Here is a 19,160-nt window from a genome sequence, read left to right as displayed (position 1 = left end):
CATAACAAGATACCCTCACATTTGGTAGATTAAACAGCATATTTATTATCTTCTAGTTTCTGTGGGACAGGAGTCTGGACACAACTTAGCTGGTTGCCTCCAACTCAGGGTCTCATGAGGTTGTAGTCAGGGTGTTGGGTGGAGCTACGGCCATTTCAAGACTCAACTGGGGCTGCAAAATCTGCTTCCAGGCTCACCCATGTGGTTGCTGGAAGGCTGATTCCTTGCCATTCCTCACCATGTGAACCTCTCCATAGGCCACTGAAGTGTCATCATTTTGGGACAGTTGGTAATCCAAGAGATTGAAGGGATAGGGGGAAGGAGGGAGGGACACAGAGAGAGAGAGAGAGAGAGGAAGATGGAGAAGGAGAGAGACAGAGAGAAGGAGAGAGAGAGACAAAGAGAGGAATAGAGAGACAGACAGAGAGAGAGAGACAGAAAGAGAGAGAGACGGAGGAGGGAAAGAAGACGAGAGGGGGAGAGAGAGAAACAGAGAGAAACAAAGAGAAAGGAGAGAGGAAAATAGAGAAAAGAAGAGACAGAGGGAGAAAGGGAGCGAGGGAAAGGGAAGGAGGGAGGGAGAGACAGAGAGAGAGGAAAGGAGAAAGAGAGAGAGAGAGAGAGGGAGGGAGAAAGAGACAGAGAGTGAGCGAGGAAGAGAGAGGCAGATAGAGAGAGAGACAGAGAGACAGAGGGAGAAAGGGAGAGAGAACGGGAAACAGGAGAGAGACAGAGAGAGAGAGAGAGAGAGAGAGAGAGAGAGAGAGAGAAACAAAGAGAGGAAGAGAGGGGCGGGGAAGAGAGACAGAGACAGAGGGAGAAAGGGAGAGGGAGAGAGAATGTATACACAAGCCAGAGAGTATTCAAGATGAATGTCAGTCTTTTTATAACTGATCTTAGAAGTGACAGCCCATCAATTCTGCCATTAGAGATAAGTCCAGTCCACATTCAAGAAGTAAGTAGTACATATAGTTGTTTAAACCAGGTTCACTGGATCACTGAGGGGATGCTTTAGAGGTTGCCCACCACAAAAGAATTTAGAACAATCCTGTACTTGATTCCCAGTGAGTCTGGATAAGAGCTTAGATGGTGGTGCTGCCACCACTGTCACCACAGCTGAGTTGGAGTCAAAGAACTGATAAGAACAGAACTGGGATTTGAACCCAGGTCAGTCTGGTTTTGGATATTTTTGGTTTTCTGCATTGCCTTCTCTGGTTGAAGTTTCTGTGATGCATCATAGTTGCCTGGACTGATTGTGTCTCTCCGACTGGATTGTGAACCCCAGAAAGGAGGGTCCTTGTCCATGTCACACACCTTTGTGCCTTCTGCACTGAGTCCTCGTTCAGTAGTTGCTTTTTAATAATATCAATAGAACGACTGTCAGAGTAACACATGCTGGTATATCCCGGGAAAAGCAAACTGTTGAAAGACAAAGCCATACCATGAGCCCAAGTTCTGTGTGATCTGAATCTTATGCATATTTCTAAGGAATAAGGGGAATTATTATTAATAATAACAATCATAATTGTTATTATTATTAGTGTTTCTGGGTAATAAGAATTGACCCAAGCACTTGACACTCACTCTCTCTCACCATCTTAGTCCTGCAAAGTTGCTTTTCTCCCAATTTGGAGCAGAAGAATCTTGGCAAAGCCACAAAACTGTTGGCCCTTTGCCCCCAGCTGTGTGGGCAGGACCAGTGTTTGAATCCAGTGCCCACAACTTGCTTTCTCTTTGGCTTTCTATGTATACAGGACACAGTGTTTGCAATTAAAAGTCTGCCAAAAGTTAAACTCCAATGCCAATGTGAACAAACTGCAAAAAGCTCATTGAGGCAATTGGGAACACTGACTGGATATCTGAGAGTCTCTGGTTAATATTTTAGCTGTGATACTGGTTTCGGGATTGGCGTATGTTGTGATCAACCTAATGCAGTGTTCAGTAGAGATTCAATCCAATTGAATCTCTACTGAACACTGCATTATGGCTATGTTCATTCCCTGCTTTGTTCCATATGGATTTTAAAACATCTTAGGCTCTAAATGTGAGCAATTTTCAAATAATTAGAAGGTAATAAAACAGTTGAACCTAGAATTGAATATGAGCTGGTCTTTAATTCTGAAGTTAAGCTAGGATCTCAGGAAGGAAACCTTAGGGCTTCCATTGATTCTGTCAGTTCTTGTTAGCGTAAGCTTGCATGGGCATGCCGCATTTTGGAGACTCTGTGTGATAGAAACCTGAGCAAACCGGGCTTCACTGGGATTGTTTAGTTGAGATATACTGAAATGATCCTTGTGTATGACTCAAAGTCTTTTAAGTCACATTTCTTTCTTTCTTTTTTTTTTATTTGGGATCTCACTCTTGTTGCCTAGTCACATTTCAAGCCTAGTTTTAGATTGGTGAGGGGCCTTCCCTTTCCCTGAAATCATGTTAAATGCTGCAACACTGTTTATAGTAACATTTGCCTAATCATCTGAAAAGTAGAGATACATTAATGATAGATACAGAAAACAGGATGGTGGTTGCCAGGGATGGGGAATGGGTAGTTGTTTAATGGATAAAGAGTTTTGTTGTTGCAACATGAAAAGAATTTTGGATATGGTTGATGGTGATGGTTGAACAACAGTGTGAACGCATTTAGTACTACTGAACTTAACAGTTAAAAATGATTAAGCTGGAGTTCAACCTGGGTAACATAGCCAGACTCTGTCTCTCTTTAACAGTGACAACAACAGGTGAATTTTATATCATGCATGCTTTACCACAACTAAAAATAAAAAGAAAAGAAAAAAGATTTTTTTTTTGGAGTTGGGGGTCCCACTCTGTTGCCCAGGCTGGAGTGCAGTGTTGTAATCACGACTATCACAGCTCACAGCAGCCTCAATTTCCTGGGCTCAGGGTGATCCTTCTACCTCAACTCCCCTAGTAGCTGGGGCTACAGGCTCAAACCACCATGCCTGGCAAATTTTTTATTTTTTTTGTAGAGACAAGGTTTTGCTATGTTGCCCAAGCTGGTCTTCAACTCCTGAGCTCAAGCAGTCTGCCTGCCTTGGCCTCCCTAAGTGCTGGGATTACAGATGGGAGCTACTGCGCCTGGCCAAAAACAGACTTTTAAGGAAGGATTTTGAAAACAAGTCTGTTCTATCAGAACTGCTTTGTTACTGTTATTTTTCCCTGCCCTCTGCCCCTAATTAAGGTGCCTGTGGCTTTTGATGTCTTTTTGAGGTACCTGGTCTTGTGGACCCTGGTCAGTAGGAGATGCCTCCTGAATTGTCTAGGCAGGCACAATGGTGCATGTGGTCTCTGCTTCTCTAACTTATTCTTTTTAAAAAAATTAACTATATATTTTTGTTTTAGTTAACATACAGAGAAATTTACTTTTTAAAGATGTATTGAGGGAACCCCCCCAAAAAGAGTTTATTTATAAACAATTGTATATTTATTCTTTCATGTTTAAACTTCAGTCACCTTCCCTGTACTTTCAATTTGGTGCAATACATCTATCATGACACTTTTTCCACTGCTCAAAACAATTTTGAACTCGTCAGTTTGGATGCCTTTTAGTGCTTCTGCCACCCCCTTCCGCCGCCCCCCCCTTCCACATCAGCAAAATGTTTCCCTTTGAGGACTTTCTTCATCCAGGTAAACAAAAAACAAGTCATTCGGGATGAGATTGGGTAAATAGGGAGGGTGGTGAATGGGAGTCATGCCACTTCTGGTCAAAAACTGCTGCCGTGTGGGCAGGTACACTCATAAATCACCTATAATGAAAGGGCAAACACACTAAAGAGTCTCCAAAAAAAAACTCACCGAAGTCAAATAAAGCCTCTTACAATAGTGGTAACAATGTTAGCTGGTATACTGATGCCAGCTGAGTTTCTAGAACATTTGCCTAGCAGAGGAAGCAGGCCCTCTGCAGACACTGAATCTGCTGGTGTCTTGATCTTAAGACTTCCCAGCCTCTAGAACTTTGAGAAATAAATTTCTTTTATTATAAGCTACTGAGTCTATATTATTGTGTTATAACAGCCTGATTGGACTAAAACTCTTCACTCCTCAAATCAGAATATATAATAGTTTTATCACCTCAAAAAACATGTAACAACACTTGGTAGTCAAACTCTCTGCCCCTCCTTAACCTTTGGCTACCCTGATCTGTCCGCCATACCAGAGTTTGCCTTTTCTAGAAGGTTCTATATATGAAATCATATAGTCTATAGTCTTTTGAGACTGACCTCTTTTGAAAATCTAAGCATAATGTTTTTGAGATTCATCCAAGTTGTTGCATATATAAATAGTGCATTCCTTTTTAGTGATGAGTGGTATTCTGTTGGGTGGATTTATCATGGTTTGTTTAACCATTTGCCTGTTGAAAGACATTTGAGTTGTTTGTGATTTTTCAGCAATTATGAATAATGCTGCTATACATTTTCATTTCTCCAGGAAAAATAACTGGAGGTGAGATTGCTGGTCATATGCAAGGGTGTGATCAATTTTATAAAAAACTGCCATGCCACATTCCAGAGTGGGTGATGTTTTTTTTTTTTTGAGTTGGAGTCTCACTCTGTTGCCCAGGCTGGAGTGTGGTGGCATGCTCACAGCCACTGCAGCCTCGACCTGCTGGGCTCATGTAATCCTTCTGCCTCAGGCTTCCAAGTAGCTGGAACTACAGGTGTGCGCTACCACACCTGGCTTATTTTTTGATTTGTTGTAGAGATGAGGTTTCACCAAGTTGCCTGGGCTGGTCTTGAACCCCTGAGCTCAGGCAATTCTCTCTCCTTGGCCTCCCAAAGTGCTGGGATTACAGGCTTGAGCCACCGTGCCTGGTCAAGTGGCTGAACTATTTTCCCTTCCCACCAGCAATATATGAGAACTCCTGTGGCTGACTCCACAATCTTCCCAGCCCTTAGTATTGTCTTTAAGGAGCATTTTTAACCATTTTAATAGGTTTATAGTAGTGTCTCACTGTGATTTGGGTTTGTATTTCCCAGTGACTAATGATGCTGAACATTTATTCATGGCTTATTCATGCCTGTGTATATTCTTGAAGATGTGTCTATTCACATCCTTTGCCCTGCTCCTTTTTTGATTTTTGTTGTTGTTGTTGTAGAGTTGCCCAAGTTGCCCAGGCTGGTCTCAAACCCCTGGACTCAGGCAATCTTCTTGCCTCAGCCTCCCAAAGTGCTAAGATTACAGGCTTGAACCACCGCACCTGGCACCTGGTCCTTTTTTTATTGGGTGGTTTTGTTGTTCAGTTTTAAGAGTTTAAAAAAATATATATATATTGGGTACAAGTCCTTTATTATACAAGTCTCTATACAATTTATGAGTATTTTCTCCCAGTCTGTAGCTTGTCTTTTCATACTCTTAACAGTGTCTTCCACAGAGCAAATCTAATTAAACTTTTTTTTCTGTTATGGATCACACTTTTGATACTATATCTAAGAACACTTTGTGCTTTTTTTTTGAGTTGGAGTCTCACTCTGTCGCCCAGACTGGAGTGCAGTGGCCGCTCCCAGCCACCGCAGCCTCGACCTGCTGGGCTCCGGTGATCCTTCCGCCTCAGCCTTCCGAGTAGCCGGAATTACAGGCATGCGCTACCACACCCGGCTGATTTTTTGATTTATTGTAGAGATGAGGTCTCACTGCCCAGGCGGGTCTCGAACCCGCGGGCTCAGGCAATCCACTCACCTCAGCCTCCCAAAGGCGCGGGTTTACAGGCTGAGCCACCGAACCTGGCTGTCTATGCTTTTTGTTTGTTTGTGATCCAGTTTAATATTGTATAAGGTATGAAGTATTGGTTGAAGTTTATTTTTTGTATACGAATGTCCAGTTGTTCTCAAACTGTCCTTATTCCTGAATGACCTTTGTACCTTTGTCAAAAATTATCTGACCTTGGCCGGGCACAGTGGCTCAACTTGTAATCCCAGCACTTTGGGAGGCCGAGGTGAGAGGACTGCCCGAGCACGGGGGTTTGAGACCAGCCTGGGCAACTTGGTGAGACCTTGTCTCTACAATAAATCACAAAAAAACTAACTGGGCGTGGTGGTATGCGTCTATAGTTCCAGCTACTTGAATGTTGAGGTGAAAGGATTACCTAAGCCTAGCAGGTTGAGGCTGTGGTGGCCAGAGCATGCCACTGCACTCCAACCTAGGTGACAAAGAGTGAGACTCCAGCTCAAAAAAAAAAAATTATCTGACTATGTTTGTGTGAGTTTCTTCCTTGATTCTCCGTTCTGTTCTGTTGGTATGTGGGTATCATTTTGTCTACACTACATTGCCCTGATGACAGTAGCTTTAGAATGTCTTAAAAGTGGGCAATGTGAGTCTTCCTACTTTGTGCTTTTTCAAAATGATTTTGGATATTTTAGTTTTATTTTTGTTTTTCCATATGAATTTTATGACCAGCTATTTTATACAAAAAATCCTGCTGGAATTGTGATTGGTCTTGCATGAAATCTATAGACCGGTTTGGGAGATAATTGATATCTTAATTATTTTGAGTCTTCCAAATAGGACCTGATATCTTCATATATAATCTCTTCTTTGATTTCTTTCATTAGTATTTTATATTTTCAACATACAGATTCTGGGCACTTTTTGTTAGATTTATACCTATGTATTTCATTTGGAACTATTATAAATGTTTTTAAAAAATAATTTTGCTTTCTAGTTGTTCATGGGTAATGTATAGATATACAGTTCATTTTGTGTTTGACCTTTTATCCCGTAAGCTTGAAAAACTCATTTCTAGGACTTTTAAAAAATAGATTCTTGGGATTTTACATGCAGATAATCTTGTCATTTGTGAATAGAGACAGTTTTAGTTCTTTCTTCCCAAGCTATATGCTTTGTTTGGAGGAGGGGGGAGCCTTATTTCACTTGCTAGAACCTACTGTGCCCAAGAGAAGTGGTGATGGAAGATGTCCTTGACTTATTCTTAGTCTTCAATCTTTCACCATTAAGTGTGATGTTAACTAGGACTTTTGGTATATCTAACCTTACTACATTTAAAAAAGTGCTCTAGTAAAGTGTATTGTTGGGAAATTAAAGAAAAATTTTCTTCTAATTCTATCATACAGAAATGAGCACTGTTAGCATTATGGCCTATATATTTCCGATGCAAATATATAACTATAAATATATGTAAGGGGTTATAGTAAATATACTTTGTACTCTACTGTGTTCACTTAATGCCATATCAGCGTATTGTAAATGTTCATACCTGGTAATAAACATATCATAACTTTATCAATTCCATTGTATTCTATTATAGGAGGATGTACCATAATTTCTGCCCACTCCTACGTTGTTAGGCATTTAATTTGTAACCAGGTTTATTCTATTATATTTCCACATCCTTATGTATATGTTTTTGAGACATCTTCTCCTCCTTTTCTGAGTACAATTTCCTTGAAGTGGAATTACTGGGTCAGAAGGTATACAGTTCTTGACGCCATTGATTTATATTTCCCTAAAGCTCACTTATGATCAGCTGCTTACATATTGTGAGATGTCTGTGGGAGTTGGTAGCACAGACTTGAGCTGTATAACCCTAGGGAAGTTCCTTTAAACTCTCTTAACAAAGCTAGCTAGTCAGGAGGATTCTGTTCACATCTACCCAAGAGTCTGTCCAACCAAGAAATTCTGCAGATCTGTGCTGGCCAGCTCACATTTTCTCATGGGCTCTTTCAAGGCTTTAAAGTTTGTCCTCTTCACTTAGATCTCTAAACCTAATGACATAATTTGAGACTTTGGATTTAAAAGGCGTGTGTTGAAATCCCAGGTTTGAGTCTGTGTTTATCTCACTGGGCCTCAACTTTCCCATCTACAAAATGAGCACTATAATAAACGATGGGAGTAAAAACAACCTGTTTTGTAGAGTTGCTGTGTAGATAAAATGAGAGCATGTCTACAACATTAAAGTATTGCCCTGCTCAGAGGGAAATGTTCATCTGTTATAGATTGAAAGTGTATTTCCTGTTACATGTGGAGGGATCTTTGTGAGGCACAACTTTTGCTTGTTGGCACTGAGCTGCTTCTTACTTCTTAGCTAGCAAGGAAGGATTTCAAAGAAGGCTGAAACATCTCAAATGTCCAACTCTGCCACAGTTCACATGGGCAACACTTTTCTGAACAGAGCCTTGGCTCTGTTCCACCAAGACTTTTTCTCCTAGTGCTGGGGGCTGTGCTCAGCCTTAAAAGCAGCATTTCACAAAATGTGCAGTTTGAGGGGTTACTAGGTGGTCCGTGTGCATAAATATGTTGACTCTGAGAGACTCTGGGAAGGTGGGGGTAGTGGAGAGAACTTCCCCAAGGTTATACAGCCCACTGTTGCCTTACCTTATGTAACCCCAAGCTCCTGTCCTCCTCCTCCTCAGAGCCCTTTCTCATCCCCTGGAATACAGTTAGAGTGTGTGCCTTCCTAATATCTTCTCCTTATATCTTTATTATTATTTTTTGAGTTGGAGTCTCACTCTGTCACCCAGGCTGGATTGCAGTGGTGCCATCACAACTCACCACAGCCTCTAATTCTTAGGCTCAAATGATCCTCCTGCTTCAGCCTCCTGAGCAGCTAGGACTGCAGGAATGCACTACCATACCTGGATAATTAAAAAAAAAAATTTTTGTAGAGACAAGGTCTTGCTATGTTTCCCACAGTGGTCTGTATCGTTATTTTATTTAAAGCAAAGACCCTCTCCCTCCAGCCTCAGTCCCTGTGTACTACCTTAATGGTTTTTCCACACCTGTGTATCACCTGTGTTACCATTTACTTAATATTTTTTCTTTAAATCCACTTACTTTTGAAAACCTTCAATTTATCTTAAAGGCAGTCTTAATTTCATTGCAATAAATAAAAAATCAGTTTTTTACAAAATCATCATAGAAGAAATGCCTTCGTATTATAATAGGAAAAGTTTGGTGGGCTCCTCCAGTGATCTTGGGAACACATCGCATGTGGGAAATTCTGGTTTTTTCATTTTCTTTGTGTTTTTTCTCCTTTCATTGAACACTGAGAAGTTGGATCCAGCTACCCTTCACAAAGTGGGAGGAATTGGCTGAGTACTGAAAAGGCAGTGGGGGAAGTGGAGAGTCGTTTCTGCAAGTTGGTCTTAGTAAGGTCAGTTCCCACTGCAGCTGCTTGTGCTGTGGGAGACAGGCTCTGTCTGACTGAACCCCACACTTGCTCCTTGTCCTGTGGTTTCTTCGTTATCACCTTCGTCATCACCAAGGGCACCCCAAAACGACACCTTCTTGTTTGAGTCAGATGTGTGAATTGCAGCTGAGAGACTCAGTCCTTGGAGACAGCCCACTGATAACAGATGGGTCACTGACTGGTCACAGACAGGGCAAGCAGGGCCCCAGCTGCACCTGGTGCACCAGTGGCAGCACCCCAGGGTGGAAGTGGAGCGAATGGTCAGTCCCACAAGTCCCCCAAGTCTTCCCAAGCATCTCATTTCAGTGGAGAAGCTGAGCACTGACAGTTCCTTTGCCACAGCAGCACCCCCGATTCCCAACTTTTCCAGATTGTTTTCCAGATGGAGTGTTAGGATTTACTCATTGGTTGGAAAAAGGGCAAAGGTATGGTGGGATGATCTTTGTCTGAGCTGTGGAGACCCTAGAGCTAAACAAGAGGGAAGTCCCATGAAGTAAAGAAGAGAGAGTTGCCCAAAGATGTAACCGAGGACTCCCAGCCCCTGTGCCTCCATGGTCAGATTCTCATCTTCCTAGGCTTGCTGGGTCCCCTGCCGCCAGCACAGACTGACCGGGGGCGCTGCCTGATCCACGTAGAAGAGGATGAAGGGAGAGCTTGCTTTACAATGGCAGCATCATCCCTCTCTCAGCATTTCCTTTAAGTTAAAAAGCTTTAAGAGACAGACAATGAGAGTGCTTTTTGTTTTCAACCATTACTTAGTTATAGAAAACCAGAGAACATAGCTAACAACCACACACACAGGTTAAAAACATGATGGCTTTAGCACTCAGTGTTGAGTCTGGTTAGTAGTGTATTTGTGTGTGACTGCCTGGGCTGCCCCTCTTGCCCCCCCCGGACCCCCCTCTTTGCCCTCTGTTAGATTGTGAAGAGGATAGCCACCAAGACACTGAGGTGGGTGCTAATGCACCTGGAGCCCGTGGTCAGGCCGTGGTCTTCCTTTCTCACTTTGCCTCTTACTTGTTCAGGCTGACAGGCAACTGGTGACGTGACTTGGGCTGGGGTTGAGGGTTCTAACCATTGTCCCTGTCTCTGTTTCATATACGAGGGTTTCTGAGGACTTTCATAGTTAGAATGCATTTAGTTAACTGATCGATTCCATTGTCTTATGAGGTATCAAATAAAAGGCATTTCTTTTTGATGATAACCATAGATCTATATAGTGATAAGAATCATAAGTTCTGTATGGTTTCTCTGCCTACAAATTAAAACCTTGTTAACCCATTGCAAATTAGTTGTTGAAAGTCTGGGAATTATTTTCTTGGACTGGTAATATGATAATGAAACAAAACAAAACAAAAACCTTTCGGCAGGGCAAGAACTCTCTAGTTTGTCACATCCCTGTCCCTACACCCATGTGTCTTATATCTGGTTTGTTTGACTCATTGGCATAGACTGTCTGGCCACTGTGGTCATTTAAGTCTGTATTTTATTTATGGCCAAGATTCTTATGAGCATCAGTTACAATAAGGAGATTGATAGACTTATATACACACATTGTGCTCGTGTCTGTCTCCTGGTTGTGATACCGCCCTATAGCTACATAAAATGAAACTGCTGGTAGAAAACTGGGCCAAGGGTATGTAGGGCCTCTTGGTATTATCTTTGTAACTTCCTGTGAACCTATAATATTTCAAAATAAAAATTAAAAATAGAAAGGTCTTGGTAAACTTTGGAGATCAGAGGCCAGTTGCCTCTTGAAGCAGTCTGTAAGCTGGCCTAGTCTTCGAGTTTTGTTCAAGAAGAACTTCAGCAGTCCCAGAGACTTGAAAATATTGAATTACTGCAAAGGCAAACAAGTCCATTGGTACAAAGTTGACTAGAGTGGGTTTATGGCTCCCAAAGATGTCCTTCCAGTGGTTTGATGTATTCTCCATGACTTCTCATCATTTTGATGGAAGTTGGACTTATATTAGAAATCTGGTTTTGTTGTGTTAGGTGTGATTTTTAGGTGGAGTCTTAGCACACTACTAAATGATCAGTTCAAATCAGAGGAAAAGCAGTCACCTGAAACATTTCAGTCCTGGCCACAGAGCTGAAGATGAACAAGGAAGCCCAGTGTTGTCCTGTCTGCAGTAGGGAGCAAATAAGGTGAGACCCAGCAGCGGGTCATTGACACAACTGGCCTGTTGGTTGGCCCAAGCACAGCTAACCTGTTGGTTCTCTTGGAAAGCGTTCCTTCATGAACTATCATTAGAAATCTGCCATGTAGAAATGAGCATAAAGTACTTTTTTCTCTGGTTTTTCAGATAATATGTAACTTGAATTCACACAGGGAAATTTGGAATAGGCTGGACTGGGTGGTGAGACCGGGCTAAAGGAACCCGAGAAAACACACTGTACTATCCACGTCAGGGAATGTTTTCCCTCCACAAACCTTTGCAGGACTTGTTAGTTGCTTAGTTTCAAGCATTTGCTATTCATATCACAGATGGAGAATGTGCAGGTGCCTGTGGAAACATCCATGACAGGCTTTGTCTAGGATAAGGGGGATAATTAGGGACTTGGTGGTGGTTTACTTTCTCTAAAGCTTCGGAGATGAATGTAGCATACTCAGGTGTTACCTAAGTATATGCTAGTTTCTATGTTTGATCCTGATGTTCTTTCTGCCAAAATATAGCCCCGAGAAGCACAATACAAAGAAAACGCTGTTGTTGTCGGCCAAGGTGTAGTCAGATGCGTTGAAAACAGACACGCAGCACCAGTGATGTGCAGTTCTGAGTTTCTCAGCCAAGTAAATGTGTGGCATGTCTGTAGCAAGGAGTGGTATTTCCATTCATTAATAGACTGACTTCAATGCTTGCTGTGATGAATTGTTACATGAGACAGTCCTTTCACAGAAAAATTTATAATATGATCCTGTTTTCTAAAGTCAAGTCTGTGTGAGTGTATTAGGTTGGTATAGTTATCTGTGCATGGAAGAAGCCATGAAACATATATACCAGGTTTTTACCATTAGTTACCATGGGGAAGGGGTGACTGGAGCAGTAAACAAAGGAAAAAAGACTTCAAGCAAACAGACATTAAAGGCATAGTAAAGCTGTTTTCATCCATGAAAAACTGTATTTAGTGTGTATGTGCATGCCTGGTAAGCAGTGTGCTGTGCTAAGATGGAGAAAAAAATGTTAATGGAGTTTATTTCAAGGTGTTGGAGTTTCAGCTCATTTGTTCAGTTTTTTCTTTAAATGTGTTCTGATTGAGTATTTTGCAATATGCATTTTTATTTTTAGAATCATAGGAGAAGCCCAGTCTTAAGCTCTTTTTTGTTGTTGTTGTAAAATATTCTAGCACATTTAAAGGCACTCAGGTCTTGACCCTGAGACACTCAAGACTTATCCTGAGTGCCTTTAACCTTGCTAGAATATTTTTTCTTTGTTTTCTCACAAGGAAAAGAGGTGGATGGAGGCAGAAACAGAAAATGTAGGAGAGGTGCTTCTCTCTGTGTAGCTGGTGAGAAACCAAGGCTGACTCCCAGAGGAGATAGAGAAAAGCTCTTGTGGGCCTTAGGGGCAGGAATACTTGTGTTTGGACTTGGCAGTGTGTCGTACTGGCAGCCTTGACCATGTGACCTTGGTTGGAGATCTTATCTGTCTTACTCCTTTCCAGTAAAATGGGGTGGATACTCAAGGTCATTGTGCATTTTTCTACTGAATGAAGCATTTTTCTACTGAACGAAGAGCGGATGAATGAGTAAATGCATGCATGAGTGCATGCTTGATTCAATGAGATATATGTAAAATGTAAATACTCAACAAATGGCAGCTTTCTCCCTGAATCCTCATGTGCCATCCTCAGCCAGTGTACCTGGGGAGTGAATTCAGTAGGTGGGATCTTGTAGCCTGGGTTCTGTGTTCCATAGTATCATCTTACATGGGGGTAGACTGCTTCTCTTCATTATGCCACAGTTTCCTTACCTACAAAATAGGGGTGGTGTTAGTGCCTTGGAAGGATTCAGTGAGATGATTTATAAACACCCGATGTGATGTCTGGCTAATAATAAGTGTTTAATACATGTTGTAGTTAATAAAATGTTAAGCTCATTGCCTAGGATAAGTGCACACTATTTAGTATGTGCTTCTGTAAATGGAGAGAAGATTACAGACCTCCTGACAGTGATTAGGCCCCTAACAGATTGATAACTTCAAACAGCCTGAACACAGCATGTGTCAGCATTCTGAATTTTTGGGCACTGGAACCAGTTAGTGCTTATCTCTGTTGTGAATGAACAGCTCTTGAAGGCCTCTTGCAAACGTGCCCTTGGTAACATAGCCCTTTCCCATGAGAACATATTAGTATTCATGAGATATAAATTTTGTATTTCTTTACACAGATTCTCCCCACCTTGGATCTAAATTGCCAATTGTTAAATATATTTTTTAACATTCTTGTACTTGCAGAGAAAACGAGGTGCTCAAAGTCCAGCTGAAGAAATATGTAGGAGCTGTCCAGATGCTGAAAAGAGAAGGTCAAACAGCTGAAGGTGAGGGGGAGTCTGAACTTGGTGGGGAGAGGCTGAGCTTGTCATTAACCCCTGTGCCTGGCACATAGACATTCAACATGGGATGGGTATGTCTGTGGGTGAATTAGAAAAATGATGCTGGTCAGGATTCCAGAAAATTAATTAGGTGGAAAATCCTGATGTGTATGCTTTGCTAAATACATAACTGATATTGTATGACTCACCTGCTAGACTATCAGCAGTAGATGTATTAGTTTGTGTATTTAGAGAATTCTGTGTCCAGAGTCTTGAGACACCTGCATGGTAGTGGGTTCTCTGGCATGACCAAGTCACATCAGGTCAGGGGTGCAAGCCGTAGGTGCCAAGATGGTGGAGAACCAGAGTTCTGAACTGAGGTTGACCAGGCCCCAATCCCAGCTCTGGTTAAGTTTCTTTATCTCTCTGTACCTCAGTTTTTTCAGCTGTAAAAGAGGGTTTATTGAGGCAATCCATGTTAATATCTTAGCTTAATAAGTAATATTGAACAATGTTAGCTGTCCTTATTGCTGATATTTGTTCATTAAAAATATGAAAAATGATATGAAGATCTCGCTACATGAGGTCATGTCATGTGCTCCTCTCTCTGCTACAGTTTACCTGTCACAAGTCTCCTAGTGTGTTTCTTAAATCAGCCTGGAGAAAGAATCTTCAGCTTTGGCTAATGTGTCTTGCAGCTCTTCAGCCAACAGGCCATAACAACATTTTCTTAAAGATGAGCTCATGGCGTATGGCCATTTTAACAAAGGATGGGTTGAGCATGCCACATTCACGGACATTGGGAATCAGTCAGGCCTCCATTTGAATTCATGATTGCCCACGGTCACTTGACCCCTTGGAAGCATCACACCACTACCAGGAGGTCCTTGTGGGGATTAACTGAAATGAGGAATGCAAAGCTTCTAGCATGGCACCTGGAGTGTAATAAGTGATGGTCATTTTTCTGTGTGATGGAGATAGGATTGGAATCTGGATCTGGCTTACATGGTAATATCATAAAGACATAAGCTTTTTTTGAAGCTTGGTGTTTCCTTTATTTTTTTTTTTTGAGTTGGAGTCTCACTCTGTCGCCCAGACTGGAGTGCAGTGGCCACTCCAGGCCACTGCAGCCTTGCCTGCTGAGCTCCGGCGATCCTTCCGCCTCAGCCCTCCGAGTAGCCGGAATTACAGGCATGCGCTACCACGCCCGGTTGATTTTTTGATTTATTGTAGAGATGAGGTCTCGCTGCCCAGGCGGGTCTCAAACCCACGGGCTCAGGCAATCCACTTACCTTAGCCTCCCAAAGACGTGGGATTACAGGCTGAGCCACCGAGGCCGGCTTGGTGTTTCTTATAGTCTCCATTTGGTCAGGATCAGCATATTGCTGTTACTTGTTTTTGATAGCATGCCTTACTTCATTTGTATTTGGTCTGTAACCAAGACCATCCTGGGGGTTATTAGTGCAGAATTAACCACATCTTCCTCTGTGGGCTCATTGTCCTTTAGATAGATATTGCTATTATGGCCCTGAATTCATTTCATTATGCAGAGTTATACATATGTTGGTCTCCCACTTTTTACTGCTCATCTCATTTTGCCCAGCAACTGGCTTTTGTAGTCATTCATTACATGTTTGAATGAATAGTATTTGTCTAACCCTTGCTCTTTCCAAGCAAATTCAAATGTACTCTGATTTGACCTAGTGACTCTGTGATGAGTAAGTATTGTTCCTGTATTTTAAAAAGGTTTGTTATGACAAGCTTAGGAAAGCTTGAGGGGCTGGTATGTGTATCTGGGGTGGAAATGAACTCAGCCATTTTCCTCCAAATCCCTAATTCTTTGCATTATAAAATTCTTAAACTTTAGTGTGCAGTGGAATTATCTGGGGAGCCTATAATTATGCTTCTTCGCAGGACCCTGCCTCTGGGAGTTGTTTCAGTGGATTTAGCATGAGGCTGTGGATTTGCACAAGTGACTCCAATGCAGGTGACATGTGGACTGTGCCACCACCTTTTGTTAAATCTACATTTTACCTACACATAATTTTGTTTTGGTGCATTAAGAAAATTAAACCTAGGAAAAAGAGGAGGCACCATTGGGCTTGCTTTTTATTAAAACACATCAGCACTGAAAAATTAATTTCTTTTTTTTTAAGCAGGGTCTCACCATGTGTTCTGGGCCAGAGTGCAGTAGTGTGATCATAGTTCATTGCAGCTTTGAACTCCTGGGCTTAAGCGATCCTTTCACCTCAGCCTGCTGAGTAACTGGGGCTGTAGGCATGCGACATCACTCCTGGCTAATTTTTAAAAATTTAAAAAAATTTTTTGTAGAGACAGTGTCTCACTATGTTGTCCAGGCCAATTTTGAACTTCTGGCATCAAGCAATCTTCCTGCCTTGGCCTCCCAAAGTGCTGGAATTACAGGTGTGAGCCACTGTGCTTGGCCACAAAATACATTTCTGAATAGGAGGATTTTTGGAACGATTCTGCCCAAATGGGCAGACAGGGGCTATAATATGCAGAAAGGTTTCTTATGTTCAGACGTTCCATTTCCCCAGACCCCTCTAGTGCTCAGGACAGAAACTGGATATGAGCTGTGTCAGGATGGAGTTGCATTAGTCCTTAGATAGTAGGAGCAGAGATAATTAAGCATGTCCCACTACTCCACATAGCAATGGTCCTTACTTCCCTCTCTCTCACTGGGTAATTTAAGACAGTACAACCTCATCTGTGAGTCTTCCTTCAGTGGAAGATTTTTATGCAAATGTCAGGTATGGGCATATTCTGATGCCCTATTTTTGCTCACACAAGTCTTGCAATTCACTCCTCCTGTCACTTCACGAATCTTAGTGAGTACCAGCTGTGTTCTAGGCATCTTGAACAGCTTGGTAAAAGAAAACTCTTTCCAAAATTGCACCCCGGCCACCTTTCAATAGCTAGTATCTCATTTCAAGTGATATCATGTATTACTCAAAGAAATTGGGACTCACTCCTCAACCCAGCTAGTTGCTGCCTCAGTTTGGTGAAAACCATCAAGCGTGTGCTGGCTAGGCCATGGGAGCTCCAGGTGTCTGGGAATCAGGGAGTGGAGTCAGGGGCGGGGAGAGGCTGAAGAGGTGGAGAGTCCTTTCTTGATCTATGATTTCCTTGGCTTCTGGTATTGGGGATGGACACAGAGATGTCATCCAGCTTTCCACATTCTAGGTGGGAGCTTAGAATGCATTTCCCATAGTAAAGCCTTTTAGTTTGAGAATGTAGTGATTCTTCTTGTTTTTTGGCAAGAAATTGTTTATGAAACTGTGAGTTCATCAGTAGGGAAAGCATGAAACATCATTTAAGTCCCAAATATCTTCAAGTTTGAGTAGATTTCTAAGGGCTATTCTGGAATCTTCACCTTCATTATTACATTCTTGTGGGAAAAATGTCTTCAGGATTCAAATAAACCCAACAACAACAAAAAAGAACTTATAGAAGGAATTGTTGACAGTCTTTACTTTTACAGAGTTTACATTTCAGATTTCCACCCTTTTCTTTTTTAAAAGAGCGATCTCGTTCCTCCAAGCAAACTGTGATTAACCAGCAACAGATGGGGTAGAATTTTAGGCAACTTTATGATCTATTTGAAAGATTTTAAAAACTTTTCCTCATGTGTCTAGAAGTGAGGTTGGGTTATTTGCTACTCCAATGCTATTTTTCCTTGGTGAGGTCAGAAGTTTTGCTGGAAACTTACACCTCCCTTTGCATTTCTAGAGTCTCTCATCCTGGAGTCATCTGTCCCTGTGATCTTCCTTCAGCCTCAGAGTCATGGCATAAGGGCCACCATGTCTCCTAGGTCCTAGCTTGGCAATTCAACTTGCATTATAGTTCTGATTAGGCAGTTGATCAATTCTTTTGTTAAGGAACTTGGACTCCCTTTCTCCTCTCAAGGGAGCCAGTATAAGGCAGTTTCACGTATGGTACGAGAACAGGAGATTACTCTCCAAACTTATATTTTCAGCTTGGGCTTATTGCTGAAATTTGAAACAGAATGAGTGCATGCTGGCTTCTCGCCTGCAGAGGCTTCCTGGCAGCTCACCAAGGAGTCTGGGGAGCAGCTGAGTCACCAGCCTCAGACACTGGATGTGTCATGTTGACAAGACTGGCTCATTCTCCTAGGAGTGGACTCACATTAGCCAAGCACACCATGATATACAACCAGAAGAGCACTTAATTCCACAGTAATGAAACACAGAGCTGTTGGGTAGACCAGAAGGCCCATACCTGGGGTTCAGGCCTATTCTCCCTTTTGCTGATCTGCTTGGGAAGCTGGAGTCTTACCTGATGGCTACTTGGTGAACCAGAAAAGAGGAACTAGATGGGTGTTTGAGATATTCAGTGGCAGGACACTTGATGGAAACATGCCCATCATTTGGAGAGGAACGGTCTCCAGGCATGCTCAAGCTCTTTGCACTGGCACTTTCCACTGTCCTTTCCCCTTTTTCAGCTCACAGTTTATCAGCGAGATCTGAAGAGCATGGGTTCTGTTGGATTCAGCTGCTGCTGAGAGAGGGCAGCTATTCTGTGAGATAGTTACATATTTTGTGCTTATCATGTAACAAATGGGCAGTGGATTATAACTGTGTCATTCATCATGTCTCTTCTCTTTCCCCTCAGGTTCTCTATAAGAAATAATGCAGGAATCAGAAAAATGGTGATAAAATATCACTATTAACTTTTACCTGTAGCTGAAGTCACACTCTCCAGGATGCTGCCTTCCAGGTCTAGACCTGGGGACCTCCCTTGTGAGTCACTGCTGCATCTTCAGAATTCTTACTCTTTGGAGACCAAAGGGGAAGAGAGCTTGTGAGGGCATTTCTTGTTTTAACACATCACTACCTCCTAATTGAGAACCTTTCCAGTCAGGTATGAGTTGGAAAGTGAGACTGAGAGTGCTGTTGTTGGAGTCTCCTCATGGCAACATGGCCCTTTGCCAAGAGTTAGGGTGGCTGCAAGTGTTAAGACCCTCCCAAGGGAGAGGCAGGGCAGCTAGGCTGGGGCAGGATTGTGGTGTAGTATGTAGATGCCTCCTCCATTGCATCTGGCTGTCTGGAGCCAGGCTGTGTCCACAGAAGGAAGGCTGTTCCACCTGTAGCAGCGAATCTGCCTCCAGTGACTTTGCTTCATCCTAATCCCTGTGTGGCCCTGTGAAAGAGGCCATCTCAGTCAAACATGTTTAGGAAATACCTCACACTGCCCATTCTTCTTGTATGTGACGATGGACACTGGTAGACTGTTGGGAGCTGGCCACGGAGGCCCACTGAGCGTTAGGGATCAGGAAGGGCCGTTGACCCCAAGATCACTAGGATGCGTTCAGGAGCTATTGACCCCATTTTCTCCCCCTTTGTACTCAGCACTAACCAGATTAAGCTCCTATGAGCTCAAAACATAAAAACTCTGAGATCGGGACGAACACAAGCTAACTTTAGAAGCTCA

The 19,160-nt window shown here is 42.4% G+C and overlaps 1 protein-coding gene across 1 annotated transcript in view; it reads left to right on the top strand.

Annotated features, from left to right (window-relative positions):
- Positions 1-18,359, top strand: part of SNX29 (sorting nexin 29) — a 221,408-nt gene extending 203,049 nt beyond the window's left edge. Inside the window, exons 14-16 of the mRNA XM_021716663.1 lie at positions 13,612-13,694; positions 18,172-18,248; positions 18,342-18,359. Of these exons, the coding sequence (XP_021572338.1) occupies positions 13,612-13,694; positions 18,172-18,248; positions 18,342-18,359 (178 nt within the window). The remainder of the gene's footprint in view (positions 1-13,611; positions 13,695-18,171; positions 18,249-18,341) is intronic.
- Positions 18,360-19,160: the final 801 nt, after the last annotated feature.

Source organism: Carlito syrichta, unplaced genomic scaffold (genome assembly GCF_000164805.1).
Source record: "Carlito syrichta isolate Samal-C Ts95f unplaced genomic scaffold, Tarsius_syrichta-2.0.1 Scaffold308864, whole genome shotgun sequence".
In the NCBI taxonomy this organism is placed as follows: Eukaryota; Metazoa; Chordata; class Mammalia; order Primates; family Tarsiidae; genus Carlito; species Carlito syrichta.
The sequence above is the reverse complement of the archived record's forward strand: the minus strand, read 5'-3'. Positions and strand labels throughout refer to the sequence as shown.